At 43.8% G+C, this 15,814-nt stretch overlaps 1 protein-coding gene across 6 annotated transcripts in view; it reads left to right on the top strand.

The window, feature by feature from the left end:
- The window catches only part of AP4M1 (adaptor related protein complex 4 subunit mu 1), a 1,285,664-nt gene that overhangs the window by 917,252 nt on the left and 352,598 nt on the right, over positions 1–15,814 (top strand). For all 6 annotated transcript variants that reach the window (XM_044077275.1, XM_044077274.1, XM_044077273.1 and 3 more), the window contains one exon: positions 11,375–11,492. In XM_044077275.1, coding sequence (XP_043933210.1) covers positions 11,375–11,492 — 118 coding nt within the window. The remainder of the gene's footprint in view (positions 1–11,374; positions 11,493–15,814) is intronic.

Below are 15,814 nucleotides of genomic sequence, written 5' to 3'. Positions count from 1 at the left end.
TGCCTCTTCTTCCCAAGGTGCTCTTGAAGGTCAGACAAGACAAGCCCTCCATGATTCTAATAGCTCCAGATTGGCCTCGACAGCACTGGTACCCTCTGCTGAGGAGTTTAGTACGGGAGCCTCCTTGGCCGTTGCCTTCAATTCCACACCTTTTGTCTCAGGCAGGCAATCATTTCCTCAATGTCAGGATTCAGTCCCTGCATCTAACAGCCTGGCATATTCTGTTCTAGAACCTGGAGGGTCGCAGCTTCCTCAACAAGTTTTGAATGTTATTTTGGAGGCCAGAAGGCCTAGTACAAGGAAAGTTTATGCTGATAAATGGAGGAGATTTTTTATTTGGAGCAAAGCAAAGAGCTTTGATGATGTTCTTCATCCCACATTGCTGCAGTCCTAACACTTGGGTAGTCCGCTGTCCCAGTCGGCCCGAATACCAAAGTATAAGGCTGACGTCGGTCAGGGCGCATTAGTCTGACGTCAGGACGTCAGGGTACAAATGCGCATGACCGACGTCATATCCTCAGTCTTTTTTGCCGCATGGTCCGATGCAGAAGCAGTTTTGCAAGTGCAGGTTGGCGTTCTGAGATTTTCCGAAGTCGGAGTTTCAGACCGAATCCAAGTTGGCTAAGTACCCCGTTGGGGAATATTTTGTTTTTTTTCTTGCCTCAGTATTTTACCGGATGTCAGAAAAAGTGAATAACTGTATTTCTTGTGGGAAACAGATACCTCATAGGGATTACCATACCTTGTGTATACCTTGCTTAGGGCCTGAGCACGACATTGTTGGCTGTCGCTCTTGTGCTAGATTTAACAAACGCACGATAAAGAGAAGATTAGATTGTGCCAGGTTAGTTTTGAGGAAGCGGTGTAATTATAAAATGCCGTCGGATGCTCCGCCCGCTTCAAAAAGCGCAAGGACAAAACAGCAAAGCCTAGGCTGGAAGAACCGTCCGTACTGGACGTCGGTTCTTTAGAGGGCTCGGTGGAGCCAGAGGTTCAGCCAGAAATTTCTTTGGAATCCCAGGGAGAGACTTTATTACTACAAGATGTGACCTCTCAGGAGGTAGGCCAGGCGGAAGGGGCTTCTCAGGTAGCTGTTCTTCCCTCCCTTCCTAAGGTGGTTAGGCCCTCCCCTGCTGTTTCCAAGGCTTCTCCCAGGGGCAGGCCAGGTTTGGTTTCAGGTGTTACCCCTAGTTCTTCAGGGTCTGTACCTAAGAAGCATATGCTTAAGATGGCAGAAGATTTGATTACAATGATTAGAGGTTCTATGCCCCCTCCTGATAAGAGACCTAGGGTGGAACCTGAGCTTGGGAGTTTTGAGCAGTGTTCGGATGCTTCTGAGTCTTCGGCTGAAGACTTGCAGGAGTATTCCCGTTACTCTGATTCTGATGTGGATGATTCTACTCCTTCTGCTTCTCCTCCTGAGGATTTTTCATTTTCAGAGACTCTTCATTCCATGAGGGAGCATTTTAAATGGGAAGGTCAGGATTTCTCTGATTCCAGGAAAAGGCTTAGGGAATTTTTGTTTCTACCCCAGCATAGGCCTTTAGCTATACCTCCTGTTCTAGATGTGGTGGAGGATGTTTTGCAGAGGCTTCTCTGAACCCTGATTCTTTGCCTCCTGCTCCAGTTAAACCGGATAGATATTATAGGGTGCCTGAAGCTCATAAGTATCTTTTAAGAGTCCTAGGGCAGACCCAGAAACTGTTTCACAGGGGCCTAAAGGTGTTAAGGCTTCTGTTGTTAAAAATCCTGTTCCTCGGATAAAGAGGCAAGGGCTTTGGATAGATGGGGAAAGAAAGTGTATACTTCTTCCACTTTGGCCATGAGAGCTTTGAATTGCCAGTTTCACATGTTGAAATATCAAAATTATCTCCTTTCACAATTAAAGTCTAAGGTAGATGCTTTGGCGGAAGGTATTGAGTGTAAAGAGTTGCAGGATTTAGTTCATGTTTCTGAACAGGTGGGTAAGCATTCTTTGCAATGTGGTTTTGATGCTGTGCAGGCCTCTTGAGGGTGGCTGCCACTGGTTCGGTTCTTCGCAGGCACGCCTGGCTGAGGGATCAGAATTTAGCTGAGCATGTGAAGACAAGGATTTTAGATGCTCCTTTACAATCTGATGTGTTGTTTGGTTCGCCTGTGGAAGCAGTTCTAAAGAAAATGGAAGACAAGGCTAAGTCTATGCAGACTGTTAAAGATTTTTGCAGGTTCAGCCTCGAAGTTTAGTAGAAATTGGCCTACCAAGGGGTGGACATATCCTGCTTATGATTCCCAGTCTAGGGGTAGGTCTAGGCGTGGTAGGGGCAGAGCTCAAGGTTCTTTAGGCCTAGAACAGGAGTTCACCTGCTCAGTCTTCTGGTGAGGGCAGGGGTCAGTCCTTTCGTAAACAGACCCAATGACCTGCCTTTTCAGCTGCCAGAATCTTCTCGTCTGGCAGCACCTTTGGGAGGAAGGTTGGCACTCTTCAAAGAAAACTGGAGTTTAATTACCCAAGACAGATGGGTATTGGATATCATTCACCACGGTTACAGGTTTTATTTCCATACCTTGCCTCCTTTCAAAGGCATGCCAGACATTCCTCCTCAACAAAGGAAAGAGGCTCACAGGCAAATTTCTCTGTTGCTCCAAATAGGGGCCATTCAGCCAGTTCCTGTGCCAGAAAGGGGCCTAGGATTTTATTCTCGCCTGTTCCTAGTACCAAAAAGGGGAACACGTGGAGACCAATTTTGGATCTGTCTATCCTCAACACTTATCTGGACATTCCCAAGTTCAAAATGTTGACGTTACAACAGCTTTTACCTATGCTGGGCAAAGATCACTGGATGGTAACTTTGGATCTCAAGGAAGCTTACCTTCATGTTCCTATCAGACTAATTTGCAGGAAGTATCTGCGTTTTCGAGCTGGGAATTCTCATTATCAGTTCTCTGCATTGCCCTTTGGCTTATCTACTGCGCCCAGAGTATTCACAAAGGTTCTGGCTCCAGTGATAGCTTTCTTCAGGCTAAAAGGAATACAAATCTATCCTTATTTGGACGACTGCCTGCTTCTGGCTCAAGGAAAGGACGTGCTTCTTCAGCATTTGGAATATGTGATAGCAGTGCTAAGATGCCTAGGGTATTCTGTGAGCGAAATAAAGTCCAGTCTAGTACCCTCTCAAGACATGTGCTTTCTGGGCGTGAGACTGAATACAGCATCCCAGATGGCCTTTTAACCCCGGACAAACAAAAGAATCTTTCTCTTTACTTCCATCAACTATCTCATCAGTCCGGGCTGACTGCAAGGACAGTCCTTCAAGCCTTAGGGTTCATGGCATCTTGTATTCTGGTACTTCCCAATGCCAAACTGCATATGAGGAAGCTACAATGGTATCTCAAAATGTATGGACACAGCACTGCCAGGATTTGGACACTGTCATTCAAATAATACCTTGCATTCAAAAGGAATTTTTGTGGTGGGCTCAGGAATGTCACCTAAACAAGGGACTCTCTGTGACCCGGCCAGAGGCGAGTCAGATTCTAACGACAGATGCCTCAGACACAGCTTGGGGAGCTCATCTGAATGGAAAGTGGATACAAGACAAGTGGCCTGCCAGACTGCAGCATCTACATATCAACATGAAGGAGATGTTAGCAGTCCAGTTTGCATTACTGGCTTTCAAGGATTTACTTCTTCCAGGGCAGGTGTTGATTCTAACAGACAACACAACTGTCATGTGGTACATCAACAAACAAGGGGAACACATTCTTATCCTTTATGCAGGCAAGCAATGATTTTGTGGGAGACTGCGTTAAGCTTGCAACTGAATCTTCAAGCAAGGTTTCTGCCAGGAGCACAGAACTCCTTAGCAGATGTGTTAAGCAGGCAAATCATGGATCCCCACGAGTGGAAACTGGATCTTCATGTATTTCAGACATTGACAGTGTCCTGGGGAACTCCAGACATAGATCTGTTCGCTTCTCCACTAAACCACCAGCTGCCAAAGTTTTGCACGAAAAGGTTTCATCACACAGCCTGGAAAGTGGATGCTCTTTCTTTCAGTTGGGAAAATCTTCATGTGTATGCCTTTCCACCTCTGCCTCTCCTCCCAAAGGTACTCCTAAAGGTCAGACAGGACAAGCCAAGGATGATTTTAATAGCTCCAGATTGGCCTCGGCAGCACTGGTACCCATTGCTGAGGAGTCTGGTAAGGAAGCCTCCATGGCCCTTACCTTTGATTCCACACCTATTGTCTCAGAAGGACGGGCATCTACTCAATGTCAAGCTTCACTCTCTTCATCTAACAGCCTGGCATATTCTGTTTTGAACCATAGCAGGTCTCAGCTTCCTCAACAAGTTCTGAATGTGATTATGGAAGCCAGAAGACCTAGTACAAGGAAAGTGTACTTGAGGAAATGGAAGAGATTTTTATTTTGGTGTGCAGCAAAGGATTTGGATGTTTCTGAGCCAAATTTGAGTGTGGCTCTTCAATATCTTACTGAGTTATTGGACAAAGGTTTGTCTTTCTCTTCCATTAAGATTCATGCTGCAGCAATTTCAGCTCACTATGATTGTGACCCACCATTGTTTTCTCATCCTTTGTTTAAGCAATTTCTTAGAGGGCAAAGAATATAAGACCCCACGTAGAGCTCCTACTCCTGCTTGGGACCTCAATTTTGTGTTGGAGAAACTTACTCTACAACCTTTTGAGCCTGCGGCTACTGCTGAATTGAAATACTTGTCATGGAAGACTGCTTTTTTGTTGGCCATTACTTCTGCAAGAAGGGTTTCTGAATTGCAGGCCCTTATGGCGGTTGAGCCTTTTTTGATTTTCCATAAGGATAGGGTATCATTACGTACTAATCCTTCCTTTATGCCTAAGGTGGTCTCTAGTGTGGCTTTAAACCAGACTATTCATTTGCCCACTTTTTATGCAGATCCCCAAAATAAGGGGGAAAAGATTTTGCACACTTTAGATGTACACAGGCAGTTGCGTTATTATTTAAGCAGGACTAAGGATTTTAGGCAGTCTCAGCAGTTGTTTGTTTCTTTTGCTTTGAGTTCTCAGGGCAAGCCTGTGTCAAAACAAACTATTTCTAAGTGGATTGGGTTTTGCATTGCATTTTGTTATTCCCATCATGGCAAGGAGATTCCAGCTGGGATCAGGCCTCATTCCACTAGGGCTACTGCCACTTCAACAGCATTTCTAAGGGGGGTGGCAACTAAGGATATTTTGGAGGCAGCTACTTGGAGTTCAGTGCATACATTCTCTAAGCATTACCACCTTCCTCTCTACTCTAAATCTAGGGCTGGTTTTGCCACGGCTATTTTGCAGGGCATGTTGACAGCTCCAGCTTCTTTATGATTTGCCAGCCTCCCTTACCTCTGCTTTGGGATTCTACCCAAGTGTTAGGACTGCAGCAATGTGGGATGAAGAACATAGTACAGTTTTGTACCTACCATAAATGTAGATGTTCAAGATCCACATTGCTGCAGTCAATACCCTCCCTCCTTCCCTCTGTGTTTAGGGGTGGTTGTGTGGGTGGGGTTGTACTTTTGTAAATTGTATATATTGTATATATATTTGGTACAGGAGTGTTTGGTGTTTTTTGGGTTTGGCCTTATCTTGTTAGGGTCTTCTGACATCTGGGGCAAGAAAAGACTGAGGATATGACGTCGGTCATCCGCATTTGTACCCTGACGTCCTGACGTCAGACTAATGCGCCCTGACCGACGTCAGCCTTATACTTTGGTATTCGGGCCGACTGGGACAGCGGACTACCCAAGTGTTAGGACTGCAGCAATGTGGATCTTCGAACATCTACATTTATGGTAGGTACAAAACTGTACTTTTCCAGGCCTGATTTGAGTGTTTCTCTTCAATATCTTACAGAATTATTAGACAAGGGTTTGTCTTTCTCCTCTGTAAAAGTTCATGCTGCAGCCATTTCTGCTCACTATGACTGTGACCCACCATTATTCTCTCATCCTTTGTTTAAGCAATTCCTTAGAGGGGCAAAGAACATAAGACCCCCGCGTAGAGCTCCTTCTCCTTCCTGGGATCTCAATTTTGTGTTGGAAAAACTTACTTTACCTCCTTTTGAGCCTGCAGCTACGTCTGAGTTAATGTTTTTGTCTTGGAAGACTGCTTTTTTGTTGGCCATTACGTCTGCTAGAAGGGTATCTGAATTACAGGCTCTAATGGCAGTTGAACCCTTCCTGATTTTTCATAAGGATAGGGTATCTCTGCGTACTAACCCTACTTTTATGCCTAAAGTGGTTTCAAATGTGGCCTTGAACCAATCTATTCATTTGCCTACTTTTTATGCTGATCCCCAAAATAAAGGGGAGAAAATTTTGCACACTTTGGATATTCACAGGCAGTTGCGTTATTATTTGAGCAGGACTAAAAGGTTCAGACAGTCTCAACAGTTATTTGTTTCTTTTGCTTTGGGCTCTCAGGAAACCTGTTTCAAAACAAACTATTTCTAAGTGGATTGGCCATTGTATTGCTTTTGTTATTCTCATCATGGTAAGGAGATTCCGGCTGGAATCAGACCTCATTCCACTAGGGCTACTGCCACTTCTACTGCTTTTTTAAGGGGTGTAGCTACTAAAGATATTTTGGAAGCAGCTACTTGGAGTTCAGTGCACACTTTTTCTAAACATTACCATCTCCCTCTTTATTCCAAATCTAGGGCTGGGTTTGCCACTGCAGTCTTACAGGGCATATTAACAGCTCCCAATGCTTTATGATTTTGCCAACCTCCCTTTACCTTTGCTTTGGGATTCTACCCACAGGTTATGACTGCAGCAATGTGAGATGAAGAACATAGTACAGTTTTGTACCTACCATAAATGTAGATGTTCGAAGATCCACATTGCTGCAGTCCAATTTACCCTCCCTCCTTCCCCTCTGTAGTTTGGAGTGGTTGTATGGTTTAGGTTGTAGTTGTTGTTTGTACATGGGTTTTGGAGGTTTTTCTATTTTTGGCTGTGGCCTTTCTTTTTAGGGCCTTCTGACATCTGGGGCAAGAAAAGACTGAGGATATGATGTCGGTCATGCGCTTTAATACCATGGCGCACTGACGTCAGATCTAAGCGCCCATGACCGACGCCAGCCTAATACTTTGGTATTCGGGCCGACCGAGGACAGCGGACTACCCACAGGTTATGACTGCAGCAATGTGGATCTTCGAACATCTACATTTATGGTAGGTACAAAACTGTACTTTTTTTGAGGTGGTCAGTGTAGGGCATTTGTTTGAGTCCAGTAATCCTCTTTGTGAGGTACTTCTGTGGCCTTGCCAGCTGCTGCAGATGTCTTGTGAGGTACATTCCAAGAGGGGCGTTGTACTCTATAATGGGTCTAATGAGTGTCGAGTAGAGGGGAACGATGACCTCTTTTTTCCCGGATGAGAACCCTTTTATGATGAGGTGTGCCACGTAGAAAGACTTCCTGGCTACTGTGGTGATGTGACTATAAAAGGAGAGACTGCTGTCCACCTGGGTCCCAAGGTCTCTTATCACGCATTCGGTGTTAAGCAGATTGCTGCCTATGTGGTAGCTCATGGGTACAGAGTTTTTACCAAAGGGGATGACACTGCACCTTTTGGCATTGAGCTTGAGGCCATGGCTCTGACACCAGGCATCTGTCTCAGAGAGGCCCTTCTGTAGGATGTTCACATCATTTGGGGACTTGACTATGGCTCCTAGTTTGCAGTCATCTGCGAACTTCATTAGCCAGAGGCCTTCTGTGTTAGCCTGTACTTCAGAGAAGTAGATACCAAACAGGAGCAGTCCCAGGACGGAACCCTGTGGTACTCCACTTGTCACTGATTTGAGGTCAGATTTGGAGTCTGCAACTTTTACAGTGTGGGTTCTGTCAGTGAGCCAGTTGACAACCCATCTTGTGACATAGGGATTTATGCCTAGTTTATTGAGTTTTAGCTATAATTCCAGAATGGGGGATGGTGTCGAAAGCCTTGGCGAGGTCAAAATAGGCTGTGTGAACCACCTTACCCTCATCTACGGCTTTGGTGACTGCTTCAAAGAAGTCGATCAGGTTCAGGAGGCATGATCTGCCTTTCACAAACCCGAACTGGGTGGGATCCAGAGTTTGGAGGTTACCAATGTCTTTGTTTGTGTGTTCCATGATGATACATTCCATGGCCTTGCAGGCCAGGCTCGTCAGGCTAATAGGTCTATAGTTCCCAGGATCAGTGGTGGCTCCCCCTTTGTGGAGTGGGATAACTGTTGCTGTGCAACATTCAGTGGGCACAAAGCCTGATGCGAGGCTATTATTGAACATGGTGCTTAAGTGGGGAGCCAGTTCATGTAAAACGCAGCCTGGGATGTTGTCCGGTCCCATGGATGCTGTGTTTTTGGCTTTAGAGACTGCAGCTTTCACCTGCGTAGTTATGATTACAGGGACTCTGCATTCTTCCTGTATAGATATGGGCCCTTAAGGGGGTGAGGGGGAGGTAAAGTTAGCACCGCACGTATCTGCCAGGATGTTGGCAATATCAGTTGGTTCTGTAATTTTCGTGCCTTTGTGCTGTAAGTCAGAGCAGATCTGGGTGTTGCCATTGATATTCTTGACATAGCTATAGAATGCTTTGTGGTTGTCCTTGGAATTAGTGGCGATTTTATTTTCGTAGCTAGCTTTGGAGGATCTTATAAGGGATCTCAGCTTCTTACTGAGGCTGACCAGGGAGCTCCTCCACTCATGGGATTTTACTCTCTTTTGCAACAGTTTCTTCCTTCTGTTGTACAGTTTGTTTATGGCAGGGGACCACCAGATTGGCTTCCTTTTTTGGAGGATAGCGTCTTGGTTCTGTTTGGGATAGCACAATCCATGCAGTCATGTAAGTGCTTATAGAGTGCATTTGTGTAGGATTCAGCAGTTGTAACTGCATTGTCCATCTGCATGGGTGTCATGAAGTTCACTACTTCTGTCTTAAGAAGCATGAAGTTGGCTTTGGAGAAATTGTTTACTGTGGTTTCCTTAATGGGTGGTGGGGGTGGGATGTGGATATCAAGGGTGATTAGCTTATGGTCGGATCGGACCAAAAAGGAGTTGACTACAGGTGTGCAACACTGGTCACTCATGCTGGTAATGACTAGGTGTAGGATATTGTTGCCCCTGGTGGGGGTGTGGATAAGTTGATCTAGGGCATTGGAGTTTATGAATTCCAGAAAGCGTTGTGCTAAGGAGTTGGTACATGAGTAGTTTTCCCAGTTAATGGTAGGGTAGTTGAATTCGCCCATTATTTGGGTGTTTGATTGAACCCTAATATTTTCCAGTACATCAAGAAAAGAGGAGTGGGAATCCTGGGGCATGGTGGGGGGATCTGTAGCAAGCTACAATTTGGATTGCAGTTTTGCCAAGAGTTAGTTGCACTTGGATAACCTTGGATGCATTATGCTGAGCAACTAGCCTGGAGGTGTGGATATCCTTAATGAATATGGACACATCCCCACCTTTGGTGTTTCGGTCTAGGTTACATGGCCGAAAAGTGTGGTATGAGTTGTAGCCTGGTAGTGCAGGGGTGCTGTCTGGAGCCTTGAACCAGGTCTCAATCACTGCACAGATATCGATGTTCTCCATTTTAAGGAGTGCCTCGAGTGAGTGCATTTTGTAATTTAGACTTCTAGCATTGAGTAGCATTACCCTCAGTTTTTGCTTGCTTGTTCCTGTTATGGTGGTGAATTTGTTACTTGAACCCCGCCTAAAAAAGGCACTATAGGGGGCAGCAAGAGCCTTAGCCAGTATCCGGAATCCCAGGGGCAAAAGGTGCAGGCCATCTGTGGCAAAGCATCGTGGTCTGTTGACCATGTCATCCCAAGCAGACAGATACTGGATCCCCTTAGAATGACACCAGAAGCTTAGCCCAATTGTTGAAGTCAATCATTTTGTCCTTGTACTGCGGTATCATTCTGGGCGATGGCAGAATGCTACTCAGGGCTAGGGTCATAACTGCCTGGGCTACAAGATCTTAGAGCTCTTCCATGTCTCTTTTCATGTAGTCCAGGGAGGTACGTCTCGGGTCATTCACACTAACATGGACAATGACAGAGTCATATTTGTACTTGTTGTGGAGTGACCTGAGTGCGTGGGATATGTGGCGGATCCTGGCACCAGACAGGCAGCTGACAGTAACCTTCTACTTGTTTAGCCTGGTGAGTGGGACATCAGTGTGTCTGACTATAGAGTCACCTATGACTAGTGTGTTGGGTATGTTGCTTTGCCTTATTGGCTGTGTTTGAGTGGCACACTGAGTCTGTGGGCTATGTGTCATTTGGGTTGTGTTGGGGGATGGAGGTTGCTTGTGTTTCTGCTTTGGAGGTCTCTGTTGCTTAGGCAGATTATTATTGAGAGCCTCCGTGAATGTTTTTGAGTTTCTATGTGTGGATTTTGGTGGTGTAGACGTAGTGAGACTGTGTGATGAGTGTGGTGTGGTGCAAATGTTTACCTTTCTCCTCATGACTGTCAGGTTCAGTCTTGGTTGGAGAGAGCTGTACCTCCAGTTTGGCTAGATACGTGCATGCATCTCTCACAGGTTGTAGTGTTAGGTGGTAGGAGGAAAGGGTTGTCTGTGTACATGAGGCAATTTCTACACTGCCTCAAGATGCCCAGATTCATCAGATAGACAGGGAAGAACACTGGTAGCTGACCCTTGGACATGCCTGAATAAAAAAATATTTTCCTCTAGATAAGTGAGGAAAGTGAGTACAAGAGCTGTTTTTCTCAACGCCAGTGAGAAAAGTAAGTACAAAAACTGTTTTCCTCTAGGTAATGAGGATGATTGAGTACTATAGTAATTAGTAGTTTATTTAGTGCTTACAAGTTCTGAACAAGTGCTGAGCATGAATAAGCAAATTTCCCTACCCCAGAAACGTCACTGAGCTTGCATGGAGAAACCGGATAAAGCAAATAACCTAGTCCACTGTTGTGATAGCATTTCCTTGGGTTCACTTGTCCCTTGGGGAAATAGGCCACAGGTCTGTTGCCCTTGGATGAACTAATAATATATAGCACGATCAGAAGATTTTATTGTGAGAAGGAAAGATGAGCAAAAACAAATCAATTTGCACCAGCTGTTCATTTTTATTTAATTGTTTTATGTGTTATAGGACTATTCTGTAAGAGCATTAACACAAACTGTGGCATGGGCTATTTCTTGATAAGAGCACATCTAGCTGCTTAGAACATACCTGTGTGTGCCTCTGGAAGGCATAACCCACACTTCACTATGTTCTAATTCCTCCTGGTAGGATTCTAAAATACTGAAATATTTTTGTCAGTATTCTTTTATAAAAGCAGCAAATGAATGTTTTGGCTGGCAACTTTATAGAATACTTAGTACTTTTGTCTGTTTATTTTTTGTGTGTGTCCAGTTTATCTCAGGAACTCAGCAGTCCAGATCAGACAGCCGAGCTTCAGCAAAGCACAAAATCTATTCAGTGGGTCATTTCCAGATTTCCTGGTGGCTCCCAACTTTCTGCACTCTTTAAGGTAACTTTGTACTGGAAGTTTTGTTTGTATTTGGCTGAAGAAAAAAACATTTGGTATCTCAATCTGTAAAGAGTGAACAAAGGAAGTAAAGCTATGTGAAACACTTGTAATTGTCAATTTTTTTAGTTTTTCTTTGTCTTCCCAGCAATTGCAAACATGATGAACTAAGTTCCCGGCCACAGATTTTAGTTCCAAGATCACATTTTTAGAAGTGCCAGTTGTTAACTTCCTAGGGTTGGAATGGCGTCAGCAAACATAAAAGGACATCACTGTTGCGTGTTCCTCAGTTCTTTGTCAATATTGCCCCATTCCACGACTGGGCTTACACAAATTCAAAGCAAAAAAATCATATTACACCGATGTCACAGCTCCATGTGTGTTTTTCAGGGAAAGAGAAGTAATGCAATAAAATAGCCTGTAAGATTATAGGCAGTTCTCTAGAACTTCAGGTACATCCCATTTCTACTGGTATGAATGAGTTATATTATGATGGCGATCTTTGGCATCCAGGGAGAGAGAAGGGAGGTTGGAGAGAAATCTGTCTACTAGAGAATAACCTTAAATTGGGTAAACATGCAATTTACTAGCCACAAGATTGCTCATAAGAAAGCGATACTTGTTCTAGACTATCTCTGTATCATTTAGATGATCACCTGAGCTCCTGTTATTATGAGTAGGAGGTGTACTTCACGTGGCTTTATCAGATGGAAGTTGTATTCCACCTTAGAGTATGTGGCAGCTCCTTGTTTCTTTAAGAATGAAGTTGACCTTATTAGGCCAATATGGCAGGTTATCTCCTTGTAACTTGTCTGAATTATATCTTATTTCTTAGTTAGTTAGTTAATTAATTGGTATTTTAGATGTCACTGAGTATCTTCAGTAACCAGGTAACACTGAATGATAAGATTTAATCGATCATGAAAATATGCATATATATATATATATATATGTATATATATATATATATATATATATGTATATACACACACACACACACACACATTTTTGGTTTCGGTAGTCTCCATGAAAACTTGAAAACTATATACGTAGATTAGGGCACAGTTGGATGTGCAGTAGCAAGCTCCACCCCTGTTGTGATACAGGCTTCAGGATTGCAGCATTGTAATTATTGCCCACTTGAAGGCTTGTCTATTTCAACTTGCTTTCTCCCATGCATAAAGTACCATGAACATTAAGCTGACACAAAGCTCTCAGTCTCTTGGCTCCAGACTTGGGGACAAATTTCAGAAATAATCAAGGACACTTAATGTGCAGTATTTATACTATTGATTAAAAAAGTGAGGTAGTACTGGTCATTTGTAAGCTATGAACTTTGCAGGGCTGCAGATAGAGAGAAATTTTTTTTTTTTACTCAGGCTCATTGCTTGCTGTGTAACATCTCAGAGCATAAAGTATTTAAAGTATTTGGGAATCTGGAAAGAAAATGATGACTTAAACATGCTCACAAATGTATTTTTCTTCTAGCACTTTGCCCCCCCCCCCCAAAAAAAAAAACTTTCAGCTTCTTGTTGGTGTTTATTTTGGACTCTGTTCCATTGTCTGATTTCATGATTTCAACCCTCCTGTATTGCTGCAGTGCCTTCTACCATAGACTCTTGAATACCCTCAAGTGACATCATCTAATGCAGAACTGTGCATTATAGTTACTTTCTGATATTTCTAACTGTGATTGCACCACACAGTTCTCTGCATCCTGCAGTGAATTAAGTATAGGATCCTGATCTTATCATATTTAGGCTTGCATATGATGCTGCTGGTCCCCCTTCTTGAGAATCTGTGCCCTTCATCTAACTGATGGGAAGGCTGTTAGTGATACCTGTGTTGCATTTAGAAATATCTGTGTTATTAGCCTTTGCAGTGACAAGGTAAGTACGACTATGGGCTGTATAAGAGATCTTTAAAAGATACATATTTACTTATGCCTGTGGTTATGTTGTAGTCATTATGTTGTGCTTAATGGTTTCATTTGTTTTTTACAGGTCAAATTTTTATTGTTTCTTGTTTATGAATATTATCTCACGTACAGAAATAATGTGATGGCTTATTATGAAAAGTCTAGGCATTGCTTTTACTAACAAATTACTTTATCTTTAACTAATTTTAAGGTGTGAAAGCATTTTTTTTAATTCATAAAATATTTTTTCAACTAAGAAAGCATGCAGAACTGAGATGTTCTTCTATTCTCATGTTGCAGTATTCTTAACCTTTGGTTAGCCTCCGCTTAGTGACCTGAACATGCAGCCAGTAAACAAAAGCTTTGGTCACTGCAGTGTACGTGGGACGTCTGACTTTGGCCGTAGCGAATGTGGGCCTTAAAAGTGACATCTGCACATACCTTCCTCAGAATTTCTCTGCCATCAGTCAAATGCCAACTCATCCTGCAGTCTCTGCCATCGGATCCTGTGATTAATTTAATTACCTTGTTGGGTCACTTTTTCGGAGTATTTTCTTGGTCACTGCATGCCTGCCCAGGTTCATGTCATCCAGAAAAGTAAGGTGTAGGTGTAGACGTCAGATTCCTCAAAAGGACACCCACCAGCTGTCTATTTTTCCTAGGACCTAACCATGACCATAAGGTCTGTGCCATTTGTCAAGCCTTCATCCTGAAGACCACATGCAGCCATCTTCGCACCCTTAACATTTACCTGGAAAATCAGACTTAAAACGTCTTGCTGTGTTGGCATGGAAGACCCGTCTGGACATACTGCCAAGCCACCGAAAAAGATGGCCAAAGTTTCTAGGCCTGAAACTACTGCTGCACCTCTTCCACTCAATGTTCCCCTTGTGGCCGAGGTTCACCTGGAGGAACGTATGGTACCAGCTGACTTGGGTATAGCGAGTACTATTTCGGAGACTGCACAACCAAGTTCGGAAAACACATAGGCGGAGATTATGCAGACATCTGATGCTAATGATGGGGGAGCCTTGGCTTACTGCGGATGTCCAGACCAGTCCTTCTGCTTCTGTAGCTCTTGAGATTAGGCCCTCCTTAGGCCTGTCTCTTCCTTGAAGGAAAACAAAATAAACATGTTTCTACACCTATTAAAAGCTTGCCTGATTGACAAGGCTTCTCTCAAGGCTTATTTAGTGCTGTTATGGCCCTTAGGACTTCCATGGCTTCTTCTCCTTTTATTAGCCTTAGGCCCCAGACTGTTGAACCTCCCACATTGGAGGCCAAAGAGTCCTCAGGTTCCTTTTCTGAGGATTCCTTGTCTTATGCCTCTCAGATACCTTCTTCCCAAGGTTATGCATCCCCTGGGGGGGGGGGGGGACAACCTTTGGAGAAACAGTCTCTCAGATGAGAGATTTCTTTAAATGGGACTCCACAGAAATGACTGAAGTCCAAAAGAGATATCATGAACTCCTACAAATAGACACTCCTGCCATTCTGCAATTCCCCCAGTCCTGCCCACCTTTTTAGAAGCTTTTTCTGCAGCTTCTAAAAATCCTGATGCCCAACTCCCTGTTCCTAAAAGACCTGACCAGCTTTATAAGGTCCCTGAAGGGGCAGAATTTCTTAAGTGTCCTGCCACAGATCCTGGTACTATTTCTGTCTTTGCAGACAAACCCTCCAGACTGCTACCTACCACCTCTGTCCTCCCTGCAAAACAATGGAGAGAATTGGCAAGAAGGTGTATACTTCAGCAGCTCTGGCCTTTAGGGCTGTCAACTACCAGACACACATGTCCAAGTACTCCCTGGCCCATTTATCTCAGGCTTCTGAGATTTAGAATGGGCTCCCTGATTCGACCACAAAACCCTAGTCTGATCTCCTCGTCCTCACAGGTGACAAGACATTCAATCAAATGCAGTTATTATGCTGCAGAAGCTTCGGCCAGATCTACAGTCTCCGCCTCAGTGTTCAGGAGGCACTCTTGGTTGAGGTTGTAATCCCTTTCTGATAACATCAGGGCTAAACTTTTAGATGCTCCACTAGACAGTTTAGCCTTATTTGGCATGCAAGTGGCAGAACTTTTCAAAATCCTGCAACAAAAGGGAAAATAACTTCAAGACCTAAAACATTTGTCACCTATTCGTAAATTTCATAGGAATTATCATTTGAAGACAGTTTATTGGAAAACACACTCCTCCTCCTCCCCCTCGTGCTAGGACAGGGGTCTGCAACCTTCACTACCAAGAGAGACATTTTTGGCCCCTCTCCCACCAAATAAAATTCAGCTGGAGCCACAAAACCTATTTGACCCCTAAAATGAAGATAACAGAGTATAAAGATTTATATATATTTATTGTTCTATATAAAAGAACTAAGTTTATAAGAGCAGTATTTAAAATCCATCCCT

Source organism: Protopterus annectens, chromosome 7.part0, assembly GCF_019279795.1.
Source record: "Protopterus annectens isolate FY-2018-M chromosome 7.part0, PAN1.0, whole genome shotgun sequence".
Classification (NCBI taxonomy): Eukaryota; Metazoa; Chordata; order Ceratodontiformes; family Protopteridae; genus Protopterus; species Protopterus annectens.
This window is presented reverse-complemented; position numbering and strand designations above follow the sequence as displayed.